At 40.7% G+C, this 20,026-nt stretch overlaps 2 protein-coding genes across 3 annotated transcripts in view; both read right to left on the reverse strand.

Moving 5' to 3' along the window:
- Positions 1-4,430: 4,430 nt before the first annotated feature.
- Positions 4,431-9,966, reverse strand: mfsd12b (major facilitator superfamily domain containing 12b). The gene is made up of 9 exons (XM_070909326.1): positions 9,696-9,966; positions 8,820-9,030; positions 8,248-8,380; positions 7,979-8,164; positions 7,139-7,231; positions 6,932-7,024; positions 6,614-6,787; positions 5,569-5,663; positions 4,431-4,566 (listed from the first exon to the last, which is right to left on the reverse strand). Exons 1-9 carry the CDS (start codon positions 9,964-9,966, stop codon positions 4,431-4,433), a joined length of 1,392 nt encoding a protein of 463 aa, XP_070765427.1.
- A 2,514-nt stretch (positions 9,967-12,480) lies between these two features.
- The window catches only part of csnk1g2b (casein kinase 1, gamma 2b), a 33,956-nt gene continuing 26,410 nt past the window's right edge, over positions 12,481-20,026 (reverse strand). The window contains exons 7-12 of one of the 2 annotated variants that reach the window (XM_070909511.1): positions 18,157-18,241; positions 17,908-18,056; positions 17,546-17,629; positions 16,109-16,210; positions 14,759-14,865; positions 12,481-13,628 (exon numbers count right to left, since the gene is read on the reverse strand). In XM_070909511.1, coding sequence (XP_070765612.1) covers positions 13,574-13,628; positions 14,759-14,865; positions 16,109-16,210; positions 17,546-17,629; positions 17,908-18,056; positions 18,157-18,241 — 582 coding nt within the window. In that variant the 3' untranslated portion in view covers positions 12,481-13,573. The remainder of the gene's footprint in view (positions 13,629-14,758; positions 14,866-16,108; positions 16,211-17,545; positions 17,630-17,907; positions 18,057-18,156; positions 18,242-20,026) is intronic. The other variant, XM_070909512.1, reaches the window with a different exon arrangement.

Genomic DNA, 20,026 nt, shown 5'->3' on the forward strand with positions numbered 1-20,026 from the left:
CGCCTCAGAGCCTCCATCCCAGACACCTTCCCATTATTCCCTCCCTCATTCCTCAATATCCTTCATCCCCCTCACAATTCCCCTGTCCCCCAACTTTCCTCCCCCCTTCTCCCCATCCCTCCATAACTTCTTGCCTTTGTTTTGGGAGCAGGAGGGGCAAAAGTCAAGGCTGTTCGTCACGGGAACAGTGTTGCCATGGAGTCGGGGGGGAAAAAAAAGAAAGAAAAGAAAATTGGGGCACTGTCCGGGGAAGATCAAACAAGGGCTCCTCTGTGCTGCTCCTGAGTGGAGCGATGCAGGAAAGGGAGGCAGAAAGAGGGGCGTACAGGTGGATGGGTATGTTGTGCACAGCGGTGTCAGGTGTCCTTTATTGTTGATCAACAGGCTGTCTCGTAAACCAGTGAGTCTTAGTTTATCTTCTACTGCAGTTATATCGATAACTGCTAGGAAATAATCTGAAGCTCAAGCCCTTTTTCCAAGCAATGAAATTACACTGAGAAAGACCAAACAACTGAGTTCAACCACCCAAAGGCCTCACAACACAGTGAAATAGTCCCTTTTCTACTTTATTACATTAGGAAAAGTACAACATTGTGAGTCCAAACTGGCTCTTTGTCAGGTACAGAGGAATCAAAGGCTTTAAAGTTGTCAAAATCTAAATCTTAAACTCCTCTAAACCTGCCAAAGATCCAGTTTGGGCTCAAAAGTACTTTTCCTACACTAAAAAAGTAGGGATTTCCTAAAGGGAGCGTTTACCAGTAGTGCAAATCTTTGGGATGCAGAAATCACAGGTACACAGGTGCATTTTGGACAAGTGATTATTGATGGTCAGAACATTTGATGGTTCCAGCTTCTCAAATGTAAGAATCTGCTGCTTGTTCTTTTGACATTATAGTAAAAACAATATCTTTGGGTTTTGGACTGTTTGACGGACAAAACAATGGGCATTTTCCACATTATTTAGCAATAGTAGAAGTAGTAGTAGCAGCAGTAGTAGTAGTGGTAGTACAGTGGTGTTTGTCTAAAACTGTCTCACAAATCTCATTTTCAAGCTGGGCAGAGAGTGCAGCGTTTGGACCACAGTCACAGGTCAGGTCAGACACCCACCAGCCGCAGCCTGAGCTCCACTACAACACAGAGACTCTATCATCTGCTGCTGATAATGGAATTCCAGTCATACAGTCACATGTCTCACATCTGTCAAAAACAATTAGGCCCCTGCCCAATGTAGGCTGGGACCCACTGGCATGTACACACAGCCTGCCCAAAAACACCCACCTGAAAAATCTCCTGGGCCATACAAAACCCAGTAAAACTTGCGGGATAAAAACATGTTGATATGCATTCAGTAGCAAATGTTTCAGGTACAACTATCTAAAGCGAATGCACACTAATACAAAAACTGTTGATTCAACTTGTCATTTTGGAGACTGCAGGGTTGTTGAAGCGTATTACATTATATTGAGGGGGGGTTTCTAATATTTTGTCCAATGAGGGAAGACTAAATGTTGTTTAATCAACACAAACTTGTTCCTTTGTGTTTTGTTTTGTTTTAAGTATTTTGTGCATATTTTTTTACTTCATACTATAATGGTGTTCAGTTAGCATATTAGTTATTGGACTCTATGTTGGATGTTCGTGTGCTTCCTTTATGTTTTTGTAAGACAATTTTCCACTCTGGGAGATAATAAAGTTGTATTCTAATCTTCATGAAGGTAGGTATTGGGCTGTATTAGTTTGAACTGGGTGTACCTAATAAACTAACACCTGCTTGTAATTAATAAGTCATTAGCTAGTCTACCACACAAAACACAAAAACCCTCCTCATTTTTCTACCCATATAAATGACAATACATCTTTGAGTTATACATATGGATGAAGCATGATGAAGCATTGTATGTGTGACTGCTTTACCTTGATTTTGAGTTTACTGTACAGGCAATTATGAAATAAACACACATTTAACATCACCATCATCAAAAAATCAAAGTGAAAAAACTGATTGTAGGTTGTGAACCTGCTGTGATTTTTGGCGGTGATGTTGTTTGTTATTGATCACGGTTTGGCTAATGTGTATAATTCAAGCCGCAATTGGCTTAAATAATACAGCCATAGATTTGATATGAGCTAATATATGCTAACGTTACCGTCATGGAGATAACGTTTTTCAGTGGTGTGGTTTTCTTTTGATGCGTCCCGGCAGATTTTTGGTATAAATCGTTGTAAACGGATTCCTTTATGATCAATAATAAAGCGTAGCTTATCTCAGTAACGTTGTTAGCTAACAAACGTTAAGTGCCCACCTGTCGTTAGTTACAAATCAACCGTTAACTTACACACCGTTAACGTTACAAATGCTGTTCACTCAGTACTTCAGGCTGTAACGGCAGCGACTTTGAACAACTAAACTGAGTTTAATGTGACAGAATAACTCTACAAACTGCTATTAAAATCACATTTACCCATCGTCATGTCGTCTTACCTGAGGGTCGCTAAAGGGGAGTAAAAACTTCAACACTTGCAGTCCCTGTTTCCTGTCAAAACTCTCCTTCTTCTCAAAGTTTGGAGCAGCTGAGAAGAAAAGATAATGTGTCGGTCAGAAAATGAACCTGTGTCTGAGAGTTAATGTTAAAGTGAACCCTCTTTTATTTGTAAAAAGTCGAGACGCCGCTTTAAAACTGCTGTCCCAGGCGGAGACAGTAACAACGGTTCCTTCACAGACCGCAGCCTCTGAACAAGTGCTTTGTCCCGCCTGTCCGCGGTGATGAGGCCCACCGCTACACCGCACAACACCGCTACACTGGCCGGTTTCGACCGCCAGAGGGCGGGCTTTCTGCGGTTCACAGCAACCATACAGGGGGGCAGAGAAACGGTCAGAAAGACATGTTTTAACCAATCAAGAGTGATGGAAAGTAACTAAGTACATCTCCTCAACTACTGTACTTAAGTACAAATTGAGCTATTTGAACTCATGCCTCTCTATACTTACATACTATATTAAATATTTTACTCCACTACAACTATTTGACAGCTTTAGTTACTTCACAAATTAAGATTGTCATTTTTCATGCAAAAACATTTCATAGTTTCAGCTTCACAAATGTGAGGATTTTAATTATTTTAATTATTTTAATCTATTTTTAATAATTTGGAGATTTGTACAATTGACAAAACTAATGTCAATTGAAATTGACAAAACTAATATCATATTAACTGACGTTCATAACAAATCAAATCAAAGCCTGAAATACAAAGTCTTGACTTAACTGCAGCAAACCAAAACCCCTTCAAGAGAAAACAGGACTCACAAATGATGGTTGAACCTGCTGGAATTTATTTTTAAAATGTGATTTTCAAAGCAATTTCCATTACAAGAAGAATTTAAATCACAGAAGTGTGCAGCTTGTTAAATGATTTTAAAAGAATGCAATTATAAAGGAATTAATAAAATGATCAAACAAAATGCAGTTTTGTTCCTGTGTAAATGTTGTGTTGAGTTTTCCCTTCAGTCAGAACAGATGCAGTATGTGTATATTTTCATTTTCAGATTTACTTTCTCTACCAACCAGTGTTTGGTTATTTTTCTCCTACAGTACATACCATAATAATGGTCAGGAAGGTAATACCTTGCGTGCTTACAGTCTCACACACACACGCACACGCACACGCACACACACACACACACACACACTCACTCACTCACACTCACACAAGAGGAGTCAAGTTCACCCAGTTCAGTTCCTTGGAACAGCGCCACAATCGCTGCCAGGTCAACGAAAACATTTGGCTTCATTCTCAGCAGAAGCAGAGGTTAGATCACATTATATCACAAGCACGCGTCTCATGTATGTCTATATGAAATGTCAGTGAAGATCCTGAGTCATCCAGGTCAAAACTAGGACTGCTGAGTCAAGAGCAACAGCTAGCATTTCTAGACATCTGAATCCAATAAAAGACATTTTTTCTGGTCCCAAATGTCACCTGTGATGTGGAGCTTTTACATGTAATATAATTCTCAAAAAGCCTCCAAGCCCCTGCAGAAAAGCTGTGTAGTTACAAGTTCATACACTAGGTGGTAGCATGGCTTTATCCTCTGCACCATTTCCCTTGTCCAACAACAAAGGCGGTCCTTTATAAACCTCAAAATGACAAAATATTTAGTTATTAAAGTGAATTATGTCCAAATGTTTTGAAGGATTAGTAAGTAAGGCAGGATCCTTGAGGAGCTTAAGTACGAGCTCTGTATCCAGCTGAGATAGTAACACTGAATGTAAACAGAAAAAAAAGCTAAATCTAAAGAGAAATCCTAAACACCCCTGCCTTTAATAATACTGTAGGTTACTAAATCTCTGACATGAGTGGCTGTTTTCTATGTGTGTGCGCAGGTATGAGACAATGACTCCCAATGATTACCATTGACTACCAATGGTCTAACTTTTCCGTATCCTGATTGGCCAGATTAGAATTGTGAACAGGCAAAGTGCTGCGGCCACGGCCACGCCCCCGGTGACTGTCGCCATGACGTTGCGATAAAACCAAACACAGTCTGGGCAGCAGGCGTCTGTGCTGTTGAAGAGGAAAGAAAGAGGGCTTTTGTTAAAATGGGGAAAAAAAGCAGAAAAAAGTTGTGGTCTTCGAGGAGTAAAACTGTTACCGAGCTGTTCTAGGAGTAATCTCCTAGAACTAGAACACTGTAGTGTTCTGCAAACATTATTTAAACAGGAGTAAATAGTGCATTTGTTGGGGATTATTTTCCGCCATGGATTCATACAAATGTGGTGCTCTAGTGAGCGTTTCAGGCAGCAGGACGTTGTATGTGGAATTGAAAATAAACTACAGAGCCCTTGTTCATCATAATGAAGGAACATGTCAGCCAGTGCAATGATGTGGAGGACTATGACAGAGAGGAATTAGCTTTATTAGGCTTTGGATACACAGACAATGCTTATTATGATCAATTCAGTGTTGGTTTTGGTCTTTTCATGGGATTTGATGACAATAAAAAATATATAAATATGATCAGCAGCTTTTTTCCTTAAAAGCTGTGGTTCCCAACCTGAGGGCCGTGACCCCCAACAGCTGTCCTGATGTGATCATCCAGGTCGTAAATAAGAAGAAAACTAAATTCTGCTACACAAAAACATGTTTATTTTTCAGATTTTTCTCCAATCATTTCCTCTTTTTTGTAATACTGTACAGTTTTGCCTCTTCAGGCCTCTAAAGAATATTTAAATGAAAGTCTGACAAGAGAAAATGAACTGTTCACAACTTATAGACATGCAACCTGTGACGGTCTCAAAGAGATATTGCTTCACAAGGAAAAAAGGTTGGGAACTACTGCTTTAAGGGACTAGGAGAAACATATACATATTAAAAAAAACAGCTGTCACCATGTCAGTTGTTTCCTTTATATTGTGGCCGGGCAGAAAAAAAGCTGAGAGAAGTGAAAACAGACTGTGGGAAATACCTGCGTCTTTTCTGACAGCTTTCTCCAAACTTTCATTTTAATGGCGTGTCGGTGAAAAGGACTGCTAAAGGCAGCGCAGTGTCAGTCACAGAGAGACTCACCTGCATGGCCGGATGCTCTGGATGAGGATGACCCCCACACCATTAGCCACCTTGTCTGTGAAGCTCATCGATCCATAAACAAAGGCTCCACTTTGCTGCCAAACGAGACAGAGATCAAAGATTATTAGAGCTGCTGCAGCAAAGCACAAAGGGATGAAATCTATCTGGAACGCCTCCGCAATTCTTCACAGCGTCTCTTCATCTCTTTTCAGACAGCGTGAGTGAAGAAAGTCAGACATGAGAAGAGATGTGACAGCAGCAAAATGTGCTGTGATACAAACACAAAACCTCCCCTTTAATTTCCCAAAGCAACTTCTAACATGACTGTGATCTAGTGGCACAAACTGACGGGTAATCTTACTATTACAACACATATTAGCACGCTTATCATACTGTAGATCTTCTGTTAACTCTCCTGTGATTGGACGGCTGATTCTGGTGACATTTAAAACAAAAAGGTTGCTGTTTGCTTCTGCCTTGTGATGAGGTTTCTCTTGCCCTCAAGTGTTTTGAAAAGTAACCACAAAGTGAAACTTATGTTTAAAAAATAAAGATAAAATCAGCATCTGCATGTTCTCCTGCACTTGCAAATGTCATTTTGAAGTGGCATGTGATGTTTGGAATTTGTTCCTCGATAGGTCGTATTTCTGCTTTTTAAAAGAGGGAAATTTTCAACCCAGCCTGTTGTGCAGACTGATTATCAATTCCTACAATTTACAAATTCAAAGGATAAGGCTGGCATTCTTCTACATTTGACCTTTTTTCTCTTTTTCATTTTTCATTGTCAACAAATCCCATGAAAAGACCAAAATCACCAATATCTTAGTCTGTCTTAGTCAGTCCCATTCATTCCTACTAAAGATAAATCTTTTAAAAACAGGACAGGGGAATAAGATATATCAGGCTTTGGCTATTGTTTTGTTCATGGAATTTGTTGATAACAAGAAAAATAAAGAATACGACCAGAGTTATCCTTTAAATTCCTCCATGCAACAACTCTCCTACAAAGCTGTGAACCGTTGTAGGTCAGTTCCCCTCCACCTACTGTCTGCTCCCCAATGAGTTTGGCAGTCATGGACAAAGACATGACCAGGATTGTAGCTGAACCGGCTCCCAGCAGCACGGCTGCTCCATAGATGCTCTCAGCTCCCATGTTCTTGTCCACAAACACCCAGGAGGCGAAGCCAAGCACCAACAACAAGCCGACCAAATAGGTAATCTGACAACGGACAAATGCATTTTGTCTTTCAAATCACAAATGTATTAATCAAGCAGCAGACATGAATTCATAACATAGAGGAGTGTTGTTGCCAATATGGTAACAGAGTTGATAAAAAAAATGCATTATCAGGTCGAGACTCACACTGATTCCTATAAGCTTGCTGACTGGTTTCATGGCCAGAGAGCAAACAAAGCCACTGACATACATCGACAGAGGTATGATGGCAATGAAGTTCTGAGGAGAGAGGACGGAAATTAGGATTTAAATTGCAACACAGACGTTTGAGAAACAGTGGCTACATACTGAGTTACACAAGTCACAATATGAAAACTCACTGCGTTGCCTTACCTTTGGTAGCATCAGTGAGTTGGTGAGGTAAACTGAGATGTAGGTCTGAGATAAGTTGACTATCATTCTGGTGCACATGTAGAGGAAAGCCACCTGGTACAAAATCAAACAAAAGAAACAAGATGTAAAGGACCGATTCAGTGTTTTTGCAGGTTTAAGCAAACAAATCTACAAATAATACAGTGTGTACTTTTTTTTGTTGTTGACCATTTTGAATGTATGCTATACAGTTTTTTGGATCTATTTCTTTCCAAGCACTCCGCCATTGGTTTCCACTTCTTTCTATGCAATATGAAAATCAATTGGCTCTTGAACTCTTGAAACTTGCTTGAGTTGTGTAAGGCATCACAGTTAGGACTGCATATCGTTTGAAATGTTTTGATGCCAGAGCCAAAACCAGACTTTCAGTACATATACCAAAATGATGCCTTTTTTTGATTAAACTAAACTAAGAATTAGAGCATTCAATGCTAACTTTTTGTACAGGAGTTGATCCTGTGACCACATTTCAGTCAGTACTAAAAACGCATCACATCAAGTTTGCATTAGTTTTGCTAATGATATATTTATTATAACGGGTGGTAATGCAGTTTAAATGTAGATTAACTTTGACAAAAAATAATGCAGACTTCCTATTCACTGTGGATTACACAACCCAATCAGGTTTCAACCCTGCAGAAATGGATTTTCACACCATATGGAAATGAATGGAAGCAAATGGTCACCGGGTACAACAGAAAAAAAAACCCTCAAATTTATAAAAGCAAAATGGTAAGCTTCGATGTACAGTACATGTGCAGCTTTCAGCAGAAAGTAACCCAGCACAGATTTAGGAGTCACCTGGTAGAAGGAGGGCTCCTTCAGCCAATGCTTCCACTGAAATACAGGACGAGCCAAAGCTTCCTGTGAGGGGGAAGGTGTTATCAGAAGATTCTCTCTCCCTGAGGCTGAAACACTCTCTTTTGTGCCAACGTGGAACACCAGGGAGAACAAAGCTCCAGTACCTAGCATAATGAGGGCCAGCGTCTATGAACAGAGAGCGAGAGAGAGAGGGTGAAAATAGGGATACTGCAGGGGCGTATAAATCTCTCTGGCATCTCTCTTCTTACTCTGAACAGAGGGATGTCCACCTGGCCCAGGTCATCTGTGATGGAGGGGTCCACATTGAGCTGAGCCTGGAAGTGAAAGAGCAGCCAGGCCACAGTGTACACTGTGATATTTGCCACCACAGTGAAGGCATACCTACACAAGGAGGAATATAATGGAAACAATCAAACAGTAACTTGGTTGTTACAGCTTGAAAGGAACTTTAACAGAAGACATCTTGTTCTTGCTTCAACATTCCCACATGTATAGCTTCCACATTGAAGCTGCTCTGAATAACATTTTCTTTTCACTGGAAATTTGGCTGCTATTTCTTTCTTATTGTTTTACTTCCACTGGCATTATAATTGCCTGCGACATGAATCTGATGTTGCAGCAAGCTGAGCACAGACAGTTTCGTACGTTCTGCTCTTACAGTTTGGACAATGGAAGAGGAAGAAGGAATTAGAGGAAGTCACGACAACTTTTTCAAGATGGGAATCAGACTAGGGTTGGGCGGAGGAAAAAGGAGACAGGGAAGGAGGCTGGGTGGACAAGGAGAAGTTGGAAGACCTGAGCCCATCATTCACCTCCTCACCTGTATGCCGTCAGCTCCACCTTGTCGCTCTCACTGGACACCAGCTCCGGGATGAGGGACAGGTGCGAGATCTGAGTGGCAGCCCAGCCGAACTGGAAGATGATGATGAAGGTGGAAAAGTAAACAACCTGAGCCCACTGGGGAGTGCTGTCGTTACAGGCCAGGCAGGGGTTGAAGATGAAGGGGAAAGACACGAGAACACAAACAGTTCCTGGAAAGCACAGAAGTCTTTTAATCTTTCTACAATATTATTAAACCTTATAGTGTTGTGAGCATTTTATGTTCTGATTATATAACAAAAAAAAAATATTGTTATGTTTCCAATTGCTACAATTTATGGTGGTCACTAAAACATTCCTGTAGGGACGTTTACTGTCATATTTCTATAATATCAGTGATCAGTTCACTTTTACTCAAATAGCTACTGTACTCGAGTATAAATGTGTGGTATTCTTCCATTTGATGCAACTTCATACTTCTTCTCCACTGCATTTCAGAGGAAGGCAGGTTACCTTTAACTCTGCTACATGTATTTTATAGCCACTTATATCATCAATCAATAAAATATGATGCATTGTCATAGATTAAACTATCGAACAGTACATAAAGTAGTAAAACGTCCGATAATCCAATAATATATAGCCCATTCCACTCTAATGGGGGCCATTCTGCATTATAGTTACTTCCACTTGTGTTAGTTTCAGTTTATTTTGCTGGAAATACTTCTGTACTTTTACTTGTAATGTAGTAAATATAGTAATGAATCTGAAAACCTCCACCAATAATATTAATATCTATCATGAGACTACCGTGAGCACGTTTTCTTTCCAAAAGCCCGGACTCTCTGGTGAGGAGCACACGCTGTGCGGTACTCACCCAACAGATGCCAGGTTTTTCTCTTGCCGTAGATGCCCGGTGTTCTGTCCGACTCATATCCAACCAGAGGCGTACAGACGCCGTCCGCTATTTGACCAATCAGCAGCATCACACCTGCGTAGGTGCTCTGGAAGCCGAGCACGGAGTGGAGGTAGACCAGCAGGTAGGTGAACCACATAGAGGCGCACAGGTCGTTTAGAAAATGTCCCGCTGCGTAACATACCCGCCTGCAGACTGACAGAGACCGATCAGCAGGCACAAAGTGCTCCATGACTGATTTGACTCTCGTGATAAAACTTCCTTTATTCACAATTAGAGATCTGTCGTTGTCATATTTACAAATACATATTGCAAATAGTTACACTAAAAGACGTTGAGCAAAAACACAGTTCAACCTTGGTCTGAGCATCTCCAAACAAAATCTCCCCAATTATAAATCATAAACGCAGTGTGGTGGATTATGCCAAGCTGGGTCCCCACGCAGGTCAGCTGAACCGGTTTAGCTTCCAGCGGAATAAATTAATGCGCCAACAAAAGCTTCTTCTTTTTTTATGAGCTAAGGGCGAATTGAGACGCACCGACGACTTCACGCGTAAAAGCGCGCGGGTGCACCCCGTGCCGTCCTTGGAGCAGCTGGAGATCGGTTTAAAGTTCTTATACAGCGATGCAATGTACACGCCTCCGGTGTGATCTGTATGAGATGAATGAGTGGTTATTATGACTGCCTCTGAAAACTCGTGAGTTACAATACTGTTAGTTAGTTCCTCTTTGTTCTTCACATGGCGAGTGATTCAAGCGCGGAGCCCCACGTTAGTCCTCTAAATCATGCTTACACATACAAACATTCACCTCTCCTCCAGAAGGTCAAATCAGTTAGGTTTGCAGACACTTGAGAAGCTAAAATATCAATTTCGTTAAAAAGCGGACCAGATAATATGTAAGCAAAGTGTCAGATGTCAGATTTCATATATATTGAGTTTTTCTCGATTGCAGTTGTGTTTGGCTTCTGAACGGACTTTTATTCTGACATTCAGCACCTCAACTGGTCTCCGATGTCAAGTATGTGTTTTCAATCCATTAGTATGGATTTATACCTCTGTAATATTGCCTTTTGTAAACTTCCAAGTGGAAAACATCTTAAACTTCCCTTTACCCTTTCATGACACATATGTCGTGGTGCTCATGGTCATCATCCACATCACACAGTGGTGACGAGCTGGTCAGTCTGTCTTGTGTAGCATAAAATCTAAAGTTAAACTACAATGAATCATAGTAATGAGGCTCAAGTGGGTCTTTAAAAAGGACACACATCAAGTTCAGTTCACCCATCTTCAGGAGTACTAGGGCTCTGGAGGGAGTCTGGGAAAAAAGATTAACCCTGATGACGTCACAGTGATGCCATCAGGGTTAACGTAGCATGGGCTTGAGACTTAAAAGTTTTAACAGAAAGCCTGTGTTATAAACTGGGCATGTGGGCTTTAAAAGGAGGGGGCATTTAGGAGGCAGGAAAGATCTAATGAAAGACACCATCCAGTTGCATCATGGGAAATATAGGATCCAGTGTTTTTGGAATTTGTCCCATACTGGTCAGGATATCTGTTGCTTCGATTTTGACCATTCATTTTAAAAAATCTGTCTCTTGTGAGTCCCCCAACTTCATGCTGGCACAACGTTAAAATCACTGGAGTCCTCCTTTAAATAACTCAAGGCCGTAAAACTCGCAATCTCTTGATGACTGAGAAACCTTAGGGGAGAATGAAACAATCCTGAACACAGACAGAGCACCAAGCCAGACATACATCTTATTTTGGCCAGGAAACAAAAAGAACACACATAAAATAAATGATCAAAAGACATACATGAAATGAATCAGCAACTATTGTGATAATCGATTAATCATTTGTTTAACATTTGATGGTTCCATGTTTTCAAATGTGAGAATTCACTTACATTATACTCCATTGAACGTTTTGGACTATAAGTCAGACAAGTTGATATTTGACATCACCGTGGGGCCTAGGATAATATAATGACCATTTTCCACTGTTCTGATGGTTTATGGTCCAAATGATTAATTGATTGATAAACAGTCAGCAGATTAATCGATAATGAAAATAGTCACTAGTTGCAGCCCTACATGAAACTACAGTCGTTAGCAGCAGCAAGGAACTCAAAAAAGGGCAATTGTTTTTTTTTCGGATCCAGTACACATTGAGTTTGGGGAGGTTCCTTTCTTTTCAGGCTCAGAGACAGCAGCCCATTCATTTCAGAGACATGATGTACCTTATAAACAAGTAGACCTCATTGAGCTGCATGTCTGTCTGTGACCTGCTGACCAAATGAAACCGTGGTTCAAACAGATTTGGGTTGTTGTCTGTTAGATCTCTGAGCTGGCACCATGCGCGTGCACATTCTCACACATTCACACTTATACTCTCTCTCTCTCTCTCTCATACGTCAAAACACAGTGACCTCTCTCCAAACCAAACAACGCCACTGTACAGATGTGTTGATTGTCACAGCAGAGGATGAAGGGAAGGGATGTATACTGCTTATGAGAGCAAGAGATGTGCACACAGTCATTAAACACATTCACATACAAAAACCTCAAAATTTGCAAGCATACACACACAGACAGACACACACACACACACAGACAGACAGACAGACAGACAGACACACAGACAGACACACAGTAATCCAGTGAGCATTTGGGACAGATTAGATAAAATGTCATTGCGGGACACTCACTTGAGCTTTAAACATTTTACTTAGAAAGGCACAAACTATGATTTCCTGGTAAATTATTTTGATGTAAGAAATAAAAATCGAAAGACATATCTTTTTCTTTTTTTTTTTTCATGTAAATCGACAACATTTTTCGGCCATAACTCAGATATAAGCGTTGTGAAGGACTCTTCCTAGATCAGTCTTTATTAAGTTGTTTTCTTAATTGTTAATTTCAAACCTAAAGTTTTCCACTGTAATTGTTTTCTTTTTTTCCAAAAGTGCAATAATAGCAATAATAATAAGAGAGCTTAATATCTGTTTCTCTCAATCTTCCACAGTACCTGAGGCCAGTGACTGTGCTACAAAGTCCACGTTGACAGACAAAAAGAAAGCCAGAGTGAGGAAAAGAATTGAACTCCAGAACACTACAACATAAAAATAAGTTTTCAATGCAGGGATTCAACTTTGAAAACTGAGGATTCAATTACAAAAAAAAGGAGAGAAAAAAAAAAAAAAAAAACATAAAAATCCTCCAAATTCTGCTTCATAGATGAAATGCTTCCTGTGTCTTTCAGATTTAACATCAGCATAGTTCACCTTTTCCTCTTTACCTTGATCCCAAAACACACACCAAAGGAAGAAAAGAAAGAAAAAAACAAAACAATTTCCTAATGAGCATTTCCTTTCACTCGAACCACTCGAATGGTTCCCCCTGATCAACAGCTGACTGTTGGAACAATAAGCGTCCTTTATGGAATCTAGAATACAACAACTGTTTCAAACAGTATCATTTTTCATATTCACGCCACAGTATTCGAGTTTCATTGTTACAGCTTTTTTACTTTTTCTCAAGCCCCCCGTTGTAATGCAGGTACGTTTATTTTTCGTCTGTAAAGGAATCGAGAGTCTGTTGTGGAGTCAGTAGGACTGCAACATTCCTTTAACTCGCCAGTAGCCAGGGAGCACTGAGAACGAGAAAGAGAGAGCGCGAGGAGGGGGGGTACAGAGTGACAGGGGAAATAAGGTGAGAGGGATAAAGAGGTGAGGGGGAAGCTGGAAAGAGATAAGGGACAGGGGGTCTGTGTAGTTGCTTCCATTTAAAACTTGACAGTGACCACAATGTTTCAAGTTCTCTCCGTTCTCTTCTTTCACTTGTGCCTCTGGAGGGCTTTCCTCTTTCTCCTTTTGAAGAAACAACAGCACCTGCGGGCAAACAAACAGATTCAGGAAAAAAGACATTTCGAGACAATCATCTATACAAATGAGATATTGGTAAATCACTACAGCGATTAACACGTTGCTTGTTAGGGCTGAGTTTCAATAGCTGGTTCAATTTTCAATTTTTTTAATTTTATCCAGATTCACTAAACTCCAATCAAACTTTTCTTCTTTATTAGCAAAGAGTGACATAGAAAACATTCAGTGAATTCACATCCACTTAAACGCGCGATCCACTTTCTCCAGTAAGCTGATTTCTTAAATGTCATGCAAACAAGAAACCTGGTTTCTGTAAATATATTTTATACATACCTTTAGCTCTAAATTATGCTACTTTCTACTCTTGAATGGGAGCACCAGTACTGTACAATTTCCCCCCGGGAATCAATTAGTATTTCTGATTCTGATTCTGATTCTGATTAGAGAAACCCCATTTCCCCAGTGAGATTTCTCCTGGACAAAGCAGATTTCTTTACCATTTACCAGTTAACCAGGTTTCTAATCTGCCTATGTACATGACAAAGACTACAAAGGAGAGATAATAGCGATGCGTTCCTGTATTTAAAACAATTAAAAAATTAAAAAATAATAAAAAGTCAGTCTAAAACGGAAACTAACAAAGTGGCCTCTTGCAGTCTTAATAGGTTGGTTTCCAACGCTGAACCACTGTTTGTAAAATTAAGATCAGGAAGCAACTCTTCTACCACTACTAAATTAAGTAAGTACTGCTTCTAACATAGGGAAGGGGAGGAAATTGTTTACTCATCTGCTGTATGTATACACACATTAACAGTACCCAGGTTACTACAATGCATTGAATGGTATTCTCTGATTATCTGCGTAACCTGGTTTCTCTGAGAAACCCGCTTTCTTAAATGCACGTAAACATACTGATTAAAGTCACAGGCGTCCCACTTTCAGCCGGCCTTGAATGTCACTTTCACTGGTTGAAATCACCTGAGTTGTACTTGCAAATAACAAAAGCTAAACCTTAAGAGACCCAGTAAGGAATGCAAAAGGATAATAACTGGATTTGGACTCAATTACATGCCATCAAACCCCAACCCTACTGCCAGCAGCACTGTCTTCTACGCATCTGGACAGTTGTTTCGTACTTTGTTTCGTCAGCCACTTCAACCTCGGTGGGAGCGGTGATGGGAGCGTTGGAGTGTCCGGCTGTGGGATCATCAGTGTTCAGCTCGCCATTCGTTGAGCTCATCACCTGCACAAGTACAAAAGGAAACCAGATTGCTCACACACACACACACACACATTCACTTTGAGCCACTGATTGCAGGGTGGAGATGAACATTCACATAAAAATATGTAACCTTGATTATTTCTATTTATCCGCCCTCTCAGATAAGGAGAGCCGTTCAGCATGTAACCTGGAATGCCCCAACTAAAGCAACTAGAAATTTAAAGGATAGCTTCACATTTTTTCATGTCTTATTTTGCTTGCTGCAATCAGTCCTGTTCTTACTGCCCATTAAGCGGTCCTTCTCTAATGAGCTTCCAATACTAGAGACTAGAGTCCTCGATCTGAGCAAATATATGCTCCAGAGTTAAACTAAAGCTAAAATGAGGTTTCAGCAGTTTGAGTTAAGTGAATAACTTTCAATACAGTATTTGTAGTACATTTCTTCTTTGTGTTACAATCCCTCCACTGCAGCTCAGCATGGAAACATGTGTTGACATGTCATACTAACAAGACTTTACACAGTTGATTCAAGTAACTCAGACCACTGAAGTTTCACATTTGCTTCAGATAAACTCATTTTTGCACAGATTGAAGACAATGTTGTCCCCCATCTCTTCCATTAGAAGCATATTAGAACAGGAGGAATGATTACAGTAAAACAAAACCAGTTTTGATGTACATTTGGGAATGTGAATACTGTTTTGAGATGGATTTGAAAAATGTGAACCTATCCTTTAAAAGCTGCAGTTCTATTAGCCAACACTAGGTGGTGTATCTGTGCCACATTTACTATGGAGGCCTGTGATTTCTAATGATATACAACTGGCCTTTTGACATAATAAGTTCATGGGGAAAAAGCAGAAAGGTTTTTATTCATAGTTTCCATTGCTCTGTCATATTTTTACTAATGAGGAAACTGAAAAACAAAAATGTGCTTCTCTGCTTTTGGCCTATTAGTTTGTGTTTCTCTAGCGATTCAAGAATCTTAATTTCATGAGGTTTGCATGACAGTTGCTGTTGGATGTCATCTTTGCATGGCCCTTCCTGTGGGCAGCCTTCAGCAGATGAGGCGAATGAAGCAGTGAGAGCAAACAGAGCAGGCAAAGCACTGACACACAGGGATTCAAACAGTCTGATGCAGACACACGGAGAGAGTCGAGACAGAGCACCTGACAGGCAGGCAGCGTGGGGTCAGACACATAAAAAACTACGTGGCTTCATGCATTAACCGTCAGGGCAGCAGCAGTAGCAGCAGCAGCAGTACCTGAACAGAGCCCCCCAGCCGCTCAGCTGTGAGGTGCGACCCCAGAGTCTCCTTATTGGTCACTGGAGTGGGCTGAGACTCACTTCCTTTGGGCTCAGGTGACTTGACGCAAAGAGCAAAAAGGGTTGAGGCAGGTGGTCGAGAAGTGGTGAGAAAAGAAGATTGTGGGGTGAGGGGTCGGGGGTTGAGGGTGAGGCAATGTGGTGGAGGGGCAGAGTTGTGGGGGAAGGGGGGGGGGGGGGGTGAATGAAAAAAAAGAAACAAAAACAAAAAAATTATAGAAGACATCTTCCAAGCAGAAGCAGGCTTGTTAAGACAAACTATGTTAATAGAGGAGTAGAGGGAAGCAAAAATTTATGCGAAGCACAGATCAACACACTAACAAAGTCATGCAGGAGAAAAAGAAAACAGCCTTGATCACCTGAGCTAGAACTGCATATTCAATACAACACAGACAGTTATCTATGTTACTGGGCATTTAGGCAACAGCATTATTTGAACTTGTTTTGGGGTTTTTTAACTTTGTGCTTTCATTCGCGGACCTAAACGTGTACTTTTTCCCACCAACAAATATAATCTCCAACTACAGAGGCAGATAGCAGATGTTTTCTGACTGTTTTAACCAGGATATTACAGGTTTTTACAGTCATGGGCATCGTGCATCGTACTGGAGGTGGTGCTTTGTGAGCTTCAAAGGGTGGCAAGTTGTTACCAAGCCAATCATGTCAAATGTAGAACAGTAAAAAGAGGCTAGAGTCCACTGTAATAAGTCTATCATAAAATCTAATGCACTCCCTGTATGGCTTTACGGGAAACAATGAGTCAGACTCATCAAGTACAACAACCATTCTTTGTGCCCATCAGAAGGATTTCATGGTTGTTTTCTACTAAAACTCTTGAATTATCACCTCTCTGCTAAATTAAACAAACAAAACAAGGCTCGGATAGCATGCCAATAAAGGGAATAAAAAAAATAAAAGTACACACTTTGTCACACACTAAGCATATAGCTTGTCATTACTGGTATGAACAATGCAATTTGCATTTTCAACTCATGCATGCAATGACTGCAGCTTAGAGTGGCACGGTGTGAAGAATAAATTGAAGCCAAAAAACGGTGCTTTTGTTTCACAGCTGGAGCAGGAGAGCCTGCCTCATGATGGTGCAGTTCATTTATTAATAAGGCGTCAAATATTGTCTGCCAAAGACTTGAGAGAAAGATGACGTCACTGCCAAGCAGTCAGACTGTGGACGGGAACAGGAATGAAGGAGAAGTGGAACTGAACGGCAGCCATTTTCTCCAGGAACTTGAATAAAGCTGGACACGACAAGAGTAGCCTGGTGGAGGAACTTGACTGACAGGGCTGGCTGATTGGCTGATCAGTTGATCAGTTGTTTGGTAGATTGGTGTTTGGTGTGTTTTAATGCTGATCTCACCTGGTTTTTGGTCTGCTGTTGTGCTTTGTCTCTGCTGCTGGGCTGCAGGGGCGTGTCACTGGGGATAGGGCCTATCGGTGTGGGCTGTGGAAAACACAAGGACAGTGTCAAAATGTAGACAATTTAAAGGAAATAAAGAGGAAAAACTATGGTGCTGAATTTAGTGAAAGGTAAAAACATTTAGCACCCACAATGTAAGCAATTTTACATTACAGGGTTTGCAAAAAGAATCGGTTATGACCTCGTGACAAATGATTACAGTGAGAGCAATACAGCAACTGCAGCCGTGAGACTCGATCCAATCAAAGGATTTCAGAGGGAAAGGAAGGGGAGGATGAGTGGATTCAGTAAGAGGCACTCACAAGTGATTTGCCGACCCAGTCATATTCATAGTCAAAGACATAGCCGTTCCTGTCGAACAGATCAGTGAAGAGCTTCCTCAAGTAGTCATAATCAGGCTTCTCAAAGAAGTCCAGCCTCCTCACGTAGCGCAGGTAGGTGGCCATCTCTTCTGTAGCAAAAGAGAGCATATCATTAAATTAGAAATCTGGGTGACTGAGGAAGAAGTTAAACAACACAGTAACCAAAGGGACCTGGTTGGTTCTACTGACCAGGGAAGCTTTCACAAAGCACTTCAATGGGTGTCGCCCGCTTGGTGTCCCCAATTTTCTGATACCTCTCCTTCAAAGTGTCCGCCTAGAAGGGAGACAGGAAAAACACATATTACATTCAAAGCTTGAGCAAATACGTAGCTGCAGGCAGTGTAAATGAATAGGTGTAATTTTCAAATACGTTATATACTGGGCACTTTAGTAGCAGACAGATGCAAATGCTCTGGTTAGTCATTCTGAATTCTTGAGTCACTACACAGATATGTACAGCACTGGGGTACTTCACACATGGCGAGCCCTGTTCAGTACACTTCTAGACCACTTTTGCCAAAAGCTATGGCAGTGACTCAAAAAGGGACCTGTAGCATTACGACTATGTAAACGACAGAACTTGAATGTTTCTCCAACCATCCCAGGATGATTCTTGTATTTGACAGGGAGCGCTGTCTTGAACATGTCTAAGTTCTCAAATTGTCTAGTGTTTTTCAGGCAACACACTCAATCTACCATCTAGAATTCGGGATTCATCAGACCAGTAAAACTTCTTCTACTCATCAGCAGTCTAGTGATGATAATTCAATAAGCCTGCAGGGTTGAATACTGTTATACTCCATACAGGCGTGAGTACAACTCATTGTGCGTTCCTTATCTGGTCATTATACTGGCTCATTGTATTTTGATGCTAACTGTCATGTTGTGTGTTGGTGAGAACTTGTTTTGGCCTGAGCCACCCGACATCCCCCACATGAATGCATCCCTCACATTCATCTACCACGAGCTTCCTCCCACATAACAAATGTTCAGATGAGGTGTCTTGTCTTCCAGTCTGTTCTATGTACACCTTTGATATCAACGCCTGTATAAATTTTTTTTTAAAAAAGCAACAGAGCAAGTGTGTTGTTGCATGTGACTGTTTGTGTAGCAACACAGGCAAAAACAAGGGAGGGCCCACATCTACAGGGAGTCTTTGTTTTTCTCGTCACTGATTATATAGATTTGATTGTGAGCACCTAACAAACATAAACACAAGTGGTGTGTGGCCACAATACACACAGAAATTGATGACAGATTACTTTATAAAAAAGGAAGACAATATTACCTTTCATTCATTATTCTGAGATTTCTTGATTCTGACTGGCTGACAGGTGACAAAGTTAGTCGATGCATAACTCTGCCGGAATAATAATGTTAACATTGTGCAGCATGTCATCTACCACTATTCTCTATTCTTGTATTCTGAGTGCATTTAATCAGTAAAATACCTTTACTGTAGATTTGTAATCAAGTTTTAAAGAGTTTAAAACTCAGGTCTGTGGTTTTGGAGAGATTGGAGGGACCAGCTGTACCCTTTGCTGCAATCAGCTGTTCTAACATAAGCAACAAGAACTCTAAGGTAGGAACTGTATTTCACGAACAAACAAGTGAGATCAAAAATGTGTTATATACTGCCAATAAATTGATTTGATGACATATTTGTTGTTTGTTGGCAAGTGGAATAACACAAACACTTTGTATCGCGTAGTTAACCAAAGATAAGATCCCTACATAAGCAAAAGAAAAAGTATAAAAAGTGTGACCATAATGAACAATGAAGAACCCCACGGTGTCCTGATAAAGAAAATAAGGGACTTGGCACTTGGAACACCACTTCTCTTCACGTTGCCTCCGCCCTGTCATTTCTATCTGAGCACCTCATCATTGTGCATCATCCCCACAGATTATATCAAGTTTGTATTAAGCAAACAGCAAATTAAACAACCATAAACAACCAGACGTCTCAATAGTTTCTCTGTCTGAGTGAGGGTGCTTCTTAGTCTTTCAGCTTCAACAAACAATACAGATGTATCAGTGGGGAGACCTTAAAATGTCA

This window comes from Enoplosus armatus, chromosome 7 (genome assembly GCF_043641665.1).
Source record: "Enoplosus armatus isolate fEnoArm2 chromosome 7, fEnoArm2.hap1, whole genome shotgun sequence".
Lineage (NCBI taxonomy): Eukaryota > Metazoa > Chordata > Actinopteri > Centrarchiformes > Enoplosidae > Enoplosus > Enoplosus armatus.

Bases quoted from the DNA above. Each gene is read 5' to 3' on its own strand.
- mfsd12b (XM_070909326.1), bottom strand. From the start codon at position 9,966: ATGGAGCACTTTGTGCCTGCTGATCGGTCTCTGTCAGTCTGCAGGCGG. The intron at 8,381-8,819 runs GTGAGGAGGTGA...CTCCTTGTGTAG, and splicing joins GTGGAGCTGACGGCATACAG to GTATGCCTTCACTGTGGTGG. The intron at 6,788-6,931 runs GTGAGTCTCGAC...GTCCGTTGTCAG, and splicing joins GCAAGCTTATAGGAATCAGT to ATTACCTATTTGGTCGGCTT.